This window comes from Meleagris gallopavo, chromosome 12 (genome assembly GCF_000146605.3).
Source record: "Meleagris gallopavo isolate NT-WF06-2002-E0010 breed Aviagen turkey brand Nicholas breeding stock chromosome 12, Turkey_5.1, whole genome shotgun sequence".
NCBI lineage: Eukaryota > Metazoa > Chordata > Aves > Galliformes > Phasianidae > Meleagris > Meleagris gallopavo.
This window is the reverse complement of record NC_015022.2, coordinates 7,414,630-7,428,662: the sequence shown is the minus strand read 5'-3', so window position 1 is coordinate 7,428,662 and position 14,033 is coordinate 7,414,630. Positions and strand designations below refer to the sequence as shown.

The 14,033-nt window shown below is 41.3% G+C and overlaps 1 protein-coding gene across 2 annotated transcripts in view; it reads right to left on the bottom strand.

The window, feature by feature from the left end:
- Positions 1 to 12,531, bottom strand: part of DAPK2 (death associated protein kinase 2) — a 43,092-nt gene extending 30,561 nt beyond the window's left edge. Inside the window, exons 1-2 of one of the 2 annotated variants that reach the window (XM_019619433.2) lie at positions 12,338 to 12,531; positions 10,375 to 10,472 (exon numbers count right to left, since the gene is read on the bottom strand). In XM_019619433.2, the coding sequence (XP_019474978.1) occupies positions 10,375 to 10,451 (77 nt within the window). In that variant the 5' untranslated portion in view covers positions 10,452 to 10,472; positions 12,338 to 12,531. The remainder of the gene's footprint in view (positions 1 to 10,374; positions 10,473 to 12,337) is intronic. The other variant, XM_031555290.1, reaches the window with a different exon arrangement.
- Between the last annotated feature and the right edge of the window lie 1,502 nt (positions 12,532 to 14,033).

Here is a 14,033-nt window from a genome sequence, read left to right as displayed (position 1 = left end):
CAAACTCAGCTCAGCAACAGAGTCTTTAGTGAGAATTCATTTGCTTTCCAGCCTGAGAGGCATTCACTTGAGGTGTTTTCACTGAATGGCCACTTGAGCTCAGCAACATCAGCAGTATGTGCTCACTGCTGGAAGAATGCTACCCACAGTCTATTGCACAGAGAAAAACATAATATTTTTCCACACAGGATTTATTATTATTTTTTTAACTTGCCTGCTGCCACAAATATCTATTACTCTATTTTGATGTTGTTTTTTAACTACAGCAGGTCAGAAAGGTGAAAAGCTTCCTCTTTCCATTAGAGAAAAACAGAACATCTCCAACTAAAGCCTACAGCAGGGTGAGCATGGCAATACTGACACTGGCACTTTTGGTATCACTGTACCTGATGAAAAAGTCTCTTAAAATGCAGTGGGCACAAACAAATGCCTTTAAGGGAAATTGAGATGGCTTTCCAGTCTCTTTCTCATTCCTCACGTGTTTTTTTTTGCTGCAGTTGTTCATGTTTTAGCAAGGTTACACCAAGCTCACTAACCTACTTTAATTCCTGCTCAGTTGTGCACTACTCTCAGGATCTAAGCAGAGGTAAAGTAACTGTGGTTAGTATGCCAGCCAGCTGATTTTAACAGGACAATTACATTCCAGACAAAGGGCCTCAAAGGAAACTTCCTACAATGCGAGTTTCCAAGCCATGGAGAACTGAAAGCCCGACTGCAATGCAGAACAATGTTAGTGTGGCAAAAGACACACTACAGAACTTCACACTTGTGAGTGATCCTGTTTAAACGGCTTCCTCTCCACCTTCTGAGGACAAGAGGAACACGAGGTGCTGAGCTCAACTTGGACAGAATGCTGGAGCTGCCTTAGGCACATCCCTTCCTCCACCTGCCCTGCCCTGCCATCCAGCAGAATGGCAGCCATACCCAGAGGCAGGGCTGGACCACTCTGACTTGTATCCACAAGGTGCCATAACATAAAAACATCCAGCTATAAAAAAGAATCCAAATAGAAAAACAAAACAACCAACCAACCCCCCCTGACTCCCCCCCCCAAAAAAAACCCACAACCAAGAAAGAACTTTCACGAGACAATATGGTGTTCAGAGTATGAACAAAAACACAAAACATCTATTTGTACTTGTGCCTTCATATTTAAGATATTCAGCTGTAGGAATGCAGGGTTAGCAGGGTTTATCTGCTATTAGAAACCCTGTCTCAAACAAGGTCAAATGACATCATTCAGATATGCGATTGCATGCAGGAAGCCAAAACACAGCTTAGAGATCTAAATTTAGGTTTACTACGCTTTGTAAAGTTTGCCAGTTGCTGGCTCTCTTTTTCTAATTGGATGATAAATTACATTTGGTCCCTTGACAGCAAGAAAAAAAAAAAAGTGACACCTTACCCAGCACTGCACATTCTCTGAGCTATGAGACAACGTGATATCTTTAACCCTGAAAAGTATTTACATTTACTGACAGCAACAGCCAACAAGAATCCATTGCTTTCCAGCGTACGTCATGAGCCAAGTCAGTTTCACCTTACGTAAGCACCTCATCTGGCAATTCCATGCTTTGAAATTCTGCACCTCAATATTCTCCATTTATTTTCGTTCTTACTTTTTTTTTTTCCCCTTGGAAAAATAGGTTCTAATAATTGTATAATTTCATAGTTATATTTTTGTTAATTTCCAAATCAAAGCCTTCGAGTCCTTCTTAAAAACCACAAGGCTTTAAAAAAGACTCCCTCCAAATTTAAATGATTAGAGTAATTAATCTACTGCATAATATCACGCTGAATTTTCTCCTCCCTCTTTCCTTACACTTCAGAGGCAACTTCTGTGAGTTGTCACTGCACTGGCATGCTCTTCTCAGCAGAGGACAGGAATTTGTAGGAGACTCCTACAGGCCATCCACATTTGGAGCTCTCAGGAAACAGCCCAACCAAGGGCTGTGCAAGGTTCACAAAGCATATGCACAGAAGCACTTCACTGGAAGCTTTCAGTAAGAATTCTGAGATTACAGCCATAGAGAACTGAGAGCCTTCTGTAAATCGGTTTTTAGTGTGCGCTTTATTTTATAAAGACTTTATTATTATTTAATCTAAACCAGTATTTGGAATGGCAGAAATTCATCTATTTAGTGAACATGTAATATGTCCAACAGGACAGTATTTAGGAAGAAACTACAGTGGATATCTAAGCAGAGCAAGGTGACTTGATCCCCTAGGAACTTTATGGAAGAAAATTCTAGAAGAACCCAAAATGTGGTTCTGTTTCATACCCCGCTGACACAGCTGTCACAGATGTCACTGTGCTTCCTGTGTTTGAGCTGCAAATAAAGTGTTGTATTTACTTATTTTAAAATGCAAACAACACGGCTACCTCTCCTAGAACTCCACAGAAGCTGCACTGCAGCAGATGCCAGACAGTGCCAGAACGTTCTAAACCAAAAGAACATTTAATAGGAATTTTGACTGCTAAAACTAGATAAATGGTTCAATGTATGGAAGACTCGCAAGCAAATCCTATCCATAATAACCCTACAGCTTCCTTTTGGACCTTTTGCACAAGAGCACAGATGTATGACTAGCTCTTATCACAGCCCTGTGAGCCAGGTAGGAATACAAATGTTACAATATGAGAAATATGACTATGACTAACATCATTTCATTTCAAGTTCATTTAGTGCCTGGGCAGTGCCAGAGCGCCTTCCAAGAACAGAAGTTTGTGTGTAACACCCCAGAACACAGTGACTTTACAGGGCAGGTTTCAATGCTCCCAGCAGGGGAGCACTGAGTACCTCTGACCATAGGCTGCGTCTGATAACGTCACTGGCACCCTTCACACACATCACACTGCAGCTCAGACTACTGTAACCAATGTGTTCTGGGCAAAAGACAACGTGCCCACTGACAGAAAAGCATCACAACAGTGGAGAAATCTGGACTCAGCCAGAAGGATCCACTCTATTAGAGTAAGTATGAAGCAAAGCATCCATTTGAATTCAAAACACTATTTAATAAATCTCATGTTCCTGAACAATGACTTATTACTGGCTTAACAACTAATTAAGTACCTTGTTATCAATTAACATATATAATATCAACAACCAGTTAAATAACGTTATCTGAATTATAGCCAATTAATGCCTTAGACACCATTTTGGGTCATTAACCCCAAACCACAAGAGACTGTGCCATCTCCTGACTCATCAACAGCATCTTCTGAAGCTGTTAGATTATTTTTTGGAAATTTCCCCATCATGCAGTGACAAGCAATGTGACCCTTATCAGCCCTGAGGTTGGAAAAGCAGAATCTGCATTGGAAGTTCCTGCCAGCTTGGCAAGCATCTCTTTAATCTGAAGCTGAAGAATAAAATGTGCATGTTAGAAAAACTTCCCACTTAACACATGGAGGTCTCAGATTGAATATCAATTCTCAGAGTGGTAACGAACAGAGTCCAGAGACCCAGGGAAGGTCAAAGCTGACTCATGCTCAGCAGGAATAGCAGATTTGATAAGCTGTTCCTTCTGCTATGTGGAGCAACACCAGCGCATACATAACAGGCATGCAGAAGGTTAGCACATTGTACTTTTAGCACTTAAAGGTCCACATCTAGTTAAATGTGGTCTGGACATAAAATACCTGGGAATAACAAATTGTCAGAGGGGATCAATATTTTGATTTAATGGTTAAGCAATTTTCCCCCTTCCCTGTGTATGTAAGGGATGGAAATCATTCCTCTTCTGTCTTAGTCTCAACTACACGAAATAAACAGAACCTCCTCCAGCAGCAGGACAGCACAAAAGCTATGTAATTTAATATGTCAGCACTCCCTACGTAGGAAACAGATATACCATTGGAAATTCTTTCTGTGTGAGGATTGCGTACCCACGAAACTCAGAGACTGAGAGTTATTATTCTAATTACAAAACAAAGCAATTTCTCTCTGCACTTTGTGTAAGAAATAAAAGATTCTGGAAATGGTTGAAAGAGCACTGAAAACAAGCAATGAAATCTGACTAAAAAAGGAAAAAAAAAACCCTAAGATCACTCTGCTGGATGGAATAAAGAATCTAAAAATAATGACTATCGGATGGCTGATGAGAATGATAGCTACAGTCCTCAAGTATCAGATACTAAAACATATATTGATTCTTCTGTTGAAACAAGCACATGACAAAGAAATATTAATAGCTGCTGGTTAATGCTCAATAATTAAAGTTACTTTTGCATTGAAAGTGAATTCTTGCTCTGCATTTACTGTAGGAAAAAAAAATAATCCAAGTTTATTTAAAAAAAATCAGAGAACTCATTCAAAGTACAAATGAATCTGAGAAGAGTTAAAGCCTATGTCTGAGAAAGCCCAATACTGTATAATTTCTATAGACAGGAAATAAAATTCCTGGTACAAAGACACTGTGTGATGTGTTAGATTATTTTTTCGAAATAAAAGGGTGAAGGGTGAATTTCCTACCTGTAATTACACCCTGCTGTTTGCCAGGGAGAGTCCACCTAACTGGATGACATGGCTTTTAATCACGGATTTCCAAGTTCCTCCCCTACAAAGAATACCTGAGTTATCTCTGCTTTTTGTTTTCATTTGCTAAGTAAATATTTGTTAGTTACGCTGTCGGAACAGTGATTATGTGCCAGGCTCTATTAACACTGGTTGAAGGTTGTATCTGCTGGCCTGTTAAAAAAAAAAAAAATGTTTACACCTGCCTCAGGGAAGCTGCAGGGATCCTCCATACACAAGGAATGTGGGTGCAGGGAGTGAACTTGTGGCTGGAGATGGAGGACCAGAAGAGAGGACAGCGCACTGATTAAAGATTTGGCTTGGCTTAACCACAGCCCAGGTCAGCAGAGGCTGAGAAACTGGGAACTGATTATGCCTACAATAATCAACAGAAATTATACCTTTTGCATTAAAGTAGAGACTAAATCACCTGGGATTTCTTCCAAGCCTGCTTAAAATGTAGAAAGAGACAACTTCATCTGAAGTCCATCCTGATGCATGCTCCTGTTCTACATAGCAGAGTGGCTATGTACAAGATGACTTTCATCAGTGAAATTGTGGTTATATGAAGAAATGAAGTACTCCATTCAAGAAGAAAAGAACATCCAGCAATCCCTTTGAAATCCTGAGTGAATCAAAGTTTCATATACTTAAATGCTCAAAAAAACATTGGACTACGGCATGTTGAAGCAGGAAAAAAAAAAAAGTACTTGTTCGGAAGTGGCCAGAAAGAATGTTATCATGAAATATTGAAGCATCCAACTATATATAATACATTATTATATCAATTACAAATTATGAATTAAATTACACATTAAAATTTATAAATTTTTGTTCATCTGTGTGACAAAAATCAATTTCTACAGTTGATCCACGAATTCCAACCCTCTGGCCCTGCCAAACCCTTACAATGAAGACTTGTTGCTCCCTAAATCCAAAACACCTGTAAAACCAAACTGGATCACTCAAGGGGAGGAGTGAAAATTGAGTGGAGTAACTACTAGCTCCCCAAATTTCTCCTTCGTTTAACACATCCATGATACGAAGTGCAATTGCTTCTCTCCTACTGTTCACCAGACACTTAGAAATCCAAGCAACACTACAGAAATAGCCACAGAAATGCGGGCTTTCTTCTATATTATGAATAGCTTTTCTTATAGTAACGACTGATTCCAATGACCCAGGAACCACAGTGCTAAAAATACACATATTCAGACACAACTAACGTCCCTGAGAGCTTAGATCCAGAACAAAAAGCAATAGGAGAGATGGACACTAAGCAGTTTAACACTTCCGCAGGGAATAAAATGCAGAAGATCAAACAATATATTATTCACCTTACTTATAATTTTGAAACAGAGCACCAGACAATGAAGTTTTGTTAGTTATTGAATTTGAGAGAATAGTAGATAGGACAAAAACAGTCCAAGTTATTAACGAAGTATTGCCAACACTGCAAGGTACCCTTCTACCTACATTTCTTTGATTTGCCATTCATCACTGTCCAAAAACAAGAGTGTGTCATTTTCTCCAAATGACAAGATGTGTTTTTTTACTCATCTCAGTGAACAAAAAATCTTCATTAGATAGAGATACGCAGAAGGAATAATACTGTGTTTGCAATAACATATCTAATCAGAAATACGAGGAAGGATTTTTATCATTGATATTTAAAAATAATTGATATTTAAAAATCTACAGCAGGAAACTCCTCAAGGTGAAATGCAAATCACCCCAATGTACAGAAGAACATCACAGATTTCTGTAAAATCGTTTCCCGCAGGAAAAGTCTAGATCCACTCCTAGTTAGCTCACTTCTGGCACCAACCAGGCATTAACTTGGTAGCCTACAGCCTCTTCATGCAGAGAGCATCACAAAAAACTGCCACTCTAGCTTCCACAACTCCAGAGAGCTCTGCTTCTTTCTCTTGTCAGAAGAAAAGCTCTTACAATCTTGAAGAGATGCTCAGCCACCTTCTTTGTAGGCCAGCACACTGCAACTGCAGCAAACCAAGTATATTTGCCAGCAGAGAGGATTCCAAACTACCAAGTGAACAACATGCATTTCCCCTTTCTCATGACTATTCAAAGACTTGGTTTTGACCTGCTATAAAGATTGGCACATCAGATCACGCATCTTCCATCCATAGAAGGTCTCCAACCTCTACGTAAAACATGGCAAAGCCAAACAAAAGCTGAGGAGAGGAGAGAGAGAGAGTAGGTGAATGTAGCTCCCAGTGACGGAAACAAGCAAGAAACAAGCAGAGTCCCTTCCCTACACCCAAAGGTCAGTAATGAAGGAAAGGAGATTTCCTCACCCTGTTATCAGTTGAGTTTCTCTGTTCAACGTGGCCTAATCCTTGTAGGCTACAGAGAGCTGAGCTGTGGTGAGCACGACGCTCTCAGGGCATAGCAGTGCCAGCCCTGCACCGCCCTGCAGGAACACAATTCCCAGTGGGCGCTGCCATGAAAGGCACCGCACACCCCCATCACACTTCAGCCCAGACATGTAGCAGTGACACTGCCCAGAAGGCACAAATGTCAGCAGTCCTATGCAGGCTAGCTGATGACACATTGAGATTGATGACTCTATGGTACAACCTTTTATGAATTACACTGCACAGCTAGACAGAGCAACCTATCCAAATCACAACACATGCTAAGACACTTTTTGTTAGGAGGCCCACTGCTGAGCTCTGCTGCTGCCACTCCCCTGGGAAACGGACTATGAGATGGGCAGGCCAATTCTTCCTTCCTCTTGACCCACTTTGGCTTTGATTGAAGAATTTCCACTCTTGATCTCCTTTCCCTGCCTGTTTCCTTGCCTGAAGAGCCAAGAGTCACTTGGCTTGCATGTGTTACCAAGGAAGTTAAGCTCACCTTCACTTTTGCACATTTTTCAAGAAATGTTCCCATCATTTAGATATGACTAGTTGGAGTCATCTGCTACCAACATTCCTGCAAACAGCTTATGCCAGGATCCCCTCACAACATTCATAACAGCATTAATAGGTTTCTGACAGAGAAGTTTATTAAAATGAGTGGTGAAAGGCATCGTTTCCTGTTACTTGAATAAAAGTGACATTTAGCTACACAGAATCACATCTGGGGAGGGATGAATTTTGAGAACATTCTGTGCAAAATAATTTTCAACATATCCATTTTTTATCAATTCAGACACAGAAACTGAATTTGCCAGAAATCATGGTTTAATACTTTCAAAGAGCGACAGCATTAAATGCCTGAGAGTTCTGTATAATGTACCCACAAACTGCAAAGCCTACTGCCTTTGGAAGAAGGAAAAAAGAGGAGAATCTTCTAATACCTCTCCAGATACTGAAAGCTTTATACCCCACTGCATTCTAACTCTCCTAAGACTTCCAGATCAGCTCAGAGGACTTTTTAAACGCTCCTCTGATGTACCATTATATGACAATAAGGTATTGTGGTATTGTCCTCCTTCAGTATAAGCAACACTAAACTTCCCAAGTGTCACTGCCAGAGCTGCAAAAGCCCATTAGCAACTTCTTTTGTCTAATGCCACGTTCCTGATTTCTGGTTCCCTGTAGGTACACTTCAGAGAAGTTAGGCAACAGAACCATAAGCCTAAGATCAATATTTGAAAGACTGCAAAAGCACTGGAGTTAGGCAGCTGGTAACAGCACACAGCTGCAGCTATGGAAGGCCTGCTCTCTGCTTCTGCTGACTTTTCCCTCACACTGTGCCCTGGTGCAACAAACAACATTTTCAGCATCCTTTGAACTGTCTCTAACTCAGCACGATCCTGAAAGTGTCCTGGTTGAGGACTCTGCAAATGCGCTGTTTGCAGGGTGCTGCACAGCTGGATCCAAATAGTCTTTGCTGCAACTACCTTGAATACTACACCATGCCAGAAAAGGTCCAACTTCATTTCCAGACCAAACATACATGAGTCTTGCAAAAGAGCATTTACAGTACATATTGGGAGCCCTAACTGCTGTGCAAAGGCTTTCAGATACACTGTCCGGCTCTGCTGACGAGGTGCTGGTTTTTAACTTCTGGTTGAACCCAACCTGGAATCTGTATTAATGACAAGTTCTGTCCTCAGGAAATCAGAAACTAAGTTAGGAAGACATGAACAGGACAGACATTTCACAGACTTGGTTTAAAATCCTTTGCTTTGCAAGTGACTTTTGTTTCCAGAATCACAAAAACCAAATCCTTTTACACTCCCGTACCTGTCAGCACCAACAACCAAGAGCTTGTTGCAATTGTACTGAAGTAATAAAAAGAGGCTCTTACAGGCTCCAAGGGCATCAGTCAGCACTGGAAAAAGCTCTTGTGGTACAGCCATCACAACTTGTCTAGTCTATTATGTCACTTCCAATGAAACAAGGTATCACTTGTCATTGGCCTAATCAGTAGTTAGTGCTCAGAGACAGGTGACAACCTGGTAACACTACACACGTAACAGTTGAAACAAGAAGTCTGTAGAGCTCTTCACAAAATCTGAAAGTGAAAATAAAGCCAACAGAGACTGCCTGACATTATATAACAAGGAGAGGTATCACAGTTTGTCCTTTTCCTTAGGGAACATTTTTTCCTTCCAACCTCAGTAACAAGTCAACTTGGATTTCTCATCTACAAGAAGCATTGCAGTCATCACCTCAAAGAGGGGAGCAAGGCTCATCTCAAAAGGCACTGGATTTCCAAAACCAATTCAGAAACCAAAGTAAAAATACACTATTTAGCTTCCACTTTCTATTTTCACTAACTTGGTTGTTACAGCACATAATAATACCTCCTAGAATAAAAAAGCACACCCTATACACACTGCATATATGAACTGCATTTTGTGATTGCTCACTTCTGCCAAATTTTCACTTTCAGGCTGATATTCTCAGAATTAGTCAGTATGTGAAAGTAAGCAGCTATGGAAAATTTAAAAGCTGAGGTCTTCCTGGGATGGAATAGAATGGAAAAAAAATAAACATCCCCCACAAAAAGATTTGGCAGGGAAACAGCCTGAACTGAAGTGTTTTAATATAACTAAATCATCGGCCCTTGAAAAGGAGTAATTGTACATACACAGTCATTTATCAAATCCAACTGCCAGATGTTGGGAAAGAAGTCAACAAATAGAGCTCTCATTTATCAATTTGCATACTAAAATCATTGGAGGGTTCAACACTGAATGGGAACCACTCAGAGCCCTGTGTGCTTGTAAGTGACTGGGGAAGCCCCAAGTCATCCAGCCCACAAATCCACTACTGTGTTTAAGCAGGTGATCATGGTTAAGCATGGCAACAGCCTATTAACTGCACCTGTAATTAATATCTGTAGATAACTCTTTATAGATTAAAAGCTGTACAAATGCCTTAACCAGTCCTGCTGAGATGTTTATTGGTGAATCTTTTCAGGAATACATACACAGTGTTTTGCAGGAAGACCTATCAGTGCTCTGAGCCCACCAGAGACTGTACAGCACTGTTAAAACACAGCAAGCCAAACTAAAGGGCTGCATCTGTGACTATGGTGGTATGGCTTCCTGTTTCCTGGCTCGTTCACAGAGCAGACAGGTGAATCCAGTTTAAAGCACACACACAGATGATACCTATGCACAAAAGACAAATGCAAACATACCTTCTGTTGTCCTAGTTGCAAGAAAGGAAACAGGAAAAATAGTTAGCAAATTAGCACATTTAACAAAACAAAACTATAAATGCCCAAGTTGAACTTCCTCTAGAGGAATGTGTTCCTGTTGTAAATTGATTTAAATTATCATGCAGTGCATTGATTGAGTCACTATTTTAAAATGCTGCCAATATCACTGTGTGTCAGCTTTTACAACCATGTGGTGTCTGCACAGACTTACCTTCCTAGTTCTTCCCCAATCTCGTAAACGTCCTCCACCTTCTGCTGCTTGAACAAAGCCATACTTGGACTCTTCATTGATGCACAGAGACGATGCAACTAGAATGTTAAGAAAGTATGACATTCATCATGAACTTTCAACAAGCAAAGAACAGATAAAATACATTTCTGATACAGTCACTTGGGATCCACTGCAACTTATCGTGGCTGGACTTACCATGGACAGGTTGAAGGATTTTATTTATTAGTCTCAGCTGAACAATGAAGGTCCAATTGTATAAACTGGTGAGCAGTGCTAAGTGAAGTGCCCTCACTGAAATAACCGAGCACGTATGCATCCAACCAACAGTCAGACAAACTTGTGAGCATCGTGCATCTTCACGTTATTCACACTAGCTCTCTCTTGCATATCAGCACTGCAGGCTTCTTCATTACAAGCGTCAGCAGGCAGACCACAAACCAAGACGACTGCATGACAGCACTTCCTTCTTCTCACCTGAGGCTCTGGTGCCAGAGCACACAGGCAGGGCAGCAAACAGAAGTCTGAACAACTGCTACAAGAAGGCACTATGATTCTGCCTACAGAATGCTCAGTGCAATGTCTCTCATTGCAACCAGATGTTCTGAATAAGAACAAGAGCCGCACCATTTATTGCATGTGTTTCTCTGTGTAACAGTGCAAGTTTATGTTCAGTTTCCTGAACATAATTGTTTAAGTTGATGAGCTCTGTGACCAAGCCACACTGGTGCAGTTGAGGACCTCTGTTGGGAATACATGACATAAAATTTGCTAACCAGAGAATGAGGCTGCTGGGAAAAGGGGAAAAGAACTTGTGAGTTCTACCAGAGCACTGGACTGAAATTCTAGAGGTGTTCTGACAGCAAGGATCATTTCTGGCTCCCAAAATGATGCTCTAAAGTTATGGGGACAGAGTAAGACTGAGAAAGAATTCACTGTGACATGTTTAACCTCACTTCACTGTGCTATTCAGATACTTGTATACCACAATGCTAATGATACCAGGAACTCTAAGAATTAACTAAAGTCTGCCCGAAGTTTAGACTGCTGATAGAAAACTTAACAGAAATGAAGAGGCACTCAAGGAAGATCACAGAGCAAAGTCCAGTGAATGATATTCCACTTACAAACTGCCACGATGGCAGAAAAAAAATCATCAGGCCTGACACATAAGAATGGATCACAGAAAAAGCAGTGGCTTTCTAAAAGTGCTGCCCAGGTGTGCCACCCTCCATAGCAGTGCCGATCAGCTCAGTTTTCCACCTGTTCCCGGGTGTGTTTTTTGTCATTTGTTTGCTTTAACCTTGCTTGTCCCCTCACCTTTCTGGGTGGTCCAAAAGCTGCTGCTTTTGGAAAAGGAGATCAGAGATATTACTCATCAGATATACACATACAGCCATATAGGTTCAGATGACATTGTAACACAGTAACCAAGCAAACACTTCACAACATGTTGATGTGTCCTGTGTACATAAATACTCATATTACCCCTGACGTTCCAAGCAGCACTATTTCAATCAGAATGTGCAAGGTAGTGGTCAGACCTCTGAAATCATAACAAATCCAACTGCACTGAGCAATAGAGCTGTTGTAACTCTGGACTTCAGCACACACTCATATCCCTCAGTTGATGCTTATTTCCATATGAACCCCGGATGCTGCTTGCTGCAGATGCATCAGGGACTTCCAGGTTCCAGAACTCTATTTTGATCTAGAAACAGACATAATCCAATGTTGCAAGAAGCTCCAGCTATTTTGACAGACCAACGGTCTTCCTATAAAATAGGACAAAGTATCAAACAGCAATTGCAGGGCTTCTGCCAAATTCACTTTTTTTAAAAAAGATTTTTTCCCCATCTCTGTAAGTGTACATTACAAGCAGCAAATGTGTTGTAAAAATTGAACAGACTTGTCAAAACAAACCCAGCTTTTGTCATGCACTCACCTCCCTAAACAGATCTGCTACTTTTTTTTCCTCTCTCTCCCTTTTAAGCTGTTGGCTTCTAAGAAACAGGAGGGTGGTAGAGCATCAATCAAATTCATTTCCAAAAGCATTCCGTCAAAGAGAGAGAGATAGTCTCTCCTTGTTCTTCCATGTACTTTTTTTGGCTGGTGTTGGCAAAACCTACACAGTAGGACAAAAATGTTTTGATTTCTTCATCTCAACTGAAAGGGCAGCCGCATCAACCATTATCTACGTTGGGAGCAACATTCAAGCTTTTACAAATCAATAGGGAGTACCAAGAAGAACGACACTCCCTCTGTCAGCACACAGCACCAGTCACACAGCACCTACCTCCATCCTCCAGCACCATTTTGTGCAGCTTCTTATTGGCTACCATACGCTTGGTATCTCTGTGCAGCATGTCCTTCTGGATTGACATTTCTACAGGGGGAGCTCGGTGAACGTTCATTTCTATTCACCCCATTCTAGTACACAACCCATTCATCCCCATATTCATGGGGAGCTCCTGACAGCCCAGACCAAGCCTGCAGCCTGCCCTTATGAACACTCTTTCCCCACAGAGGGGAGGAAGACCCAGGGCAGTATTCCAGCAAGAGCCACTCCTTTCCACAAAGGGACCACAGTATCGCTCTTATCAGACAACGGCAAGTACTTCAGCTCTCCTTGTGAAGGGTGCACGTCTGCACACATCGTGGGATGGCACACATGACGTGACATGACTGACATTCATCTGACACTTGATCAGCACACATCCACTTTGGCCATGCTTTGGAAGAAGTTACCATTTTCACTGCATGAAGGACACAGGCAGTAACCCCATGAAGGAGAGGCACAGAGTGCCCCTAGCAATACCTTCCATGCCCTCAGCAGCAGCCTTGCTGGAAGTCTCCACCACAGATCTGATGGTTCGGCTGCAGACTGTGAGGCCTATTGCTTTCTCCTTAACAAATCTCTCCAAACCACTGCTCAAAATCCTCCTTTAACTTTGCTCTAATTATGCTCTCTCTCATTCAGCTACCTAAGGCAAATGGTAGAAACTGCACAGGCTGTGACAGCGAAGGCCAGAATAACCACAGCATAGCACTGCAAACCTACACTTCCACTGGTGAGCCTGGACCAGTCATGTCTCAGGGGTGTTTCTCACTTCCACTTTCGATCCCCGTATTTTCTGAGACATCTTCTAGGCAATCCATACTTTTCCTCTATTTTCAGAGTGTTGCAAGATGAAGACACATAAAACATGCTGCTGCTTTGCTCATTATTTCCCTTCCTCTTCCCAAAGCCATATTAATGCCTGGGATAAATGCCTCTTTCCTCTTAACCTAAATAAATAATTCAAATTCTGCTCTGTAAATTAAAACTGCGGTATTTCTGAAACAATCCTTCATAACTTCAAAGTAAGCCTGTTGACCAGTTGTGTTTAAGACTTGAAACCACACTAAATCAATGCTATAGTGACATTTATCATAATTGGGATACCTGTGAGTTACTGGCTCAGTCTGAAGTTTATATAATCTTGTTGTTCAGAGCACCATTTTTTGAAGTGTTGGAGCGAACAGGGGTCCGTGCTGGGTCCGGTCTTGTTCAACATCTTCATCAATGACCTTGATGAGGGGATACTGGCCACCCTCAGCAAGTTTGCTGATGATACGAAGTTGGGAGATTGGCTGACACG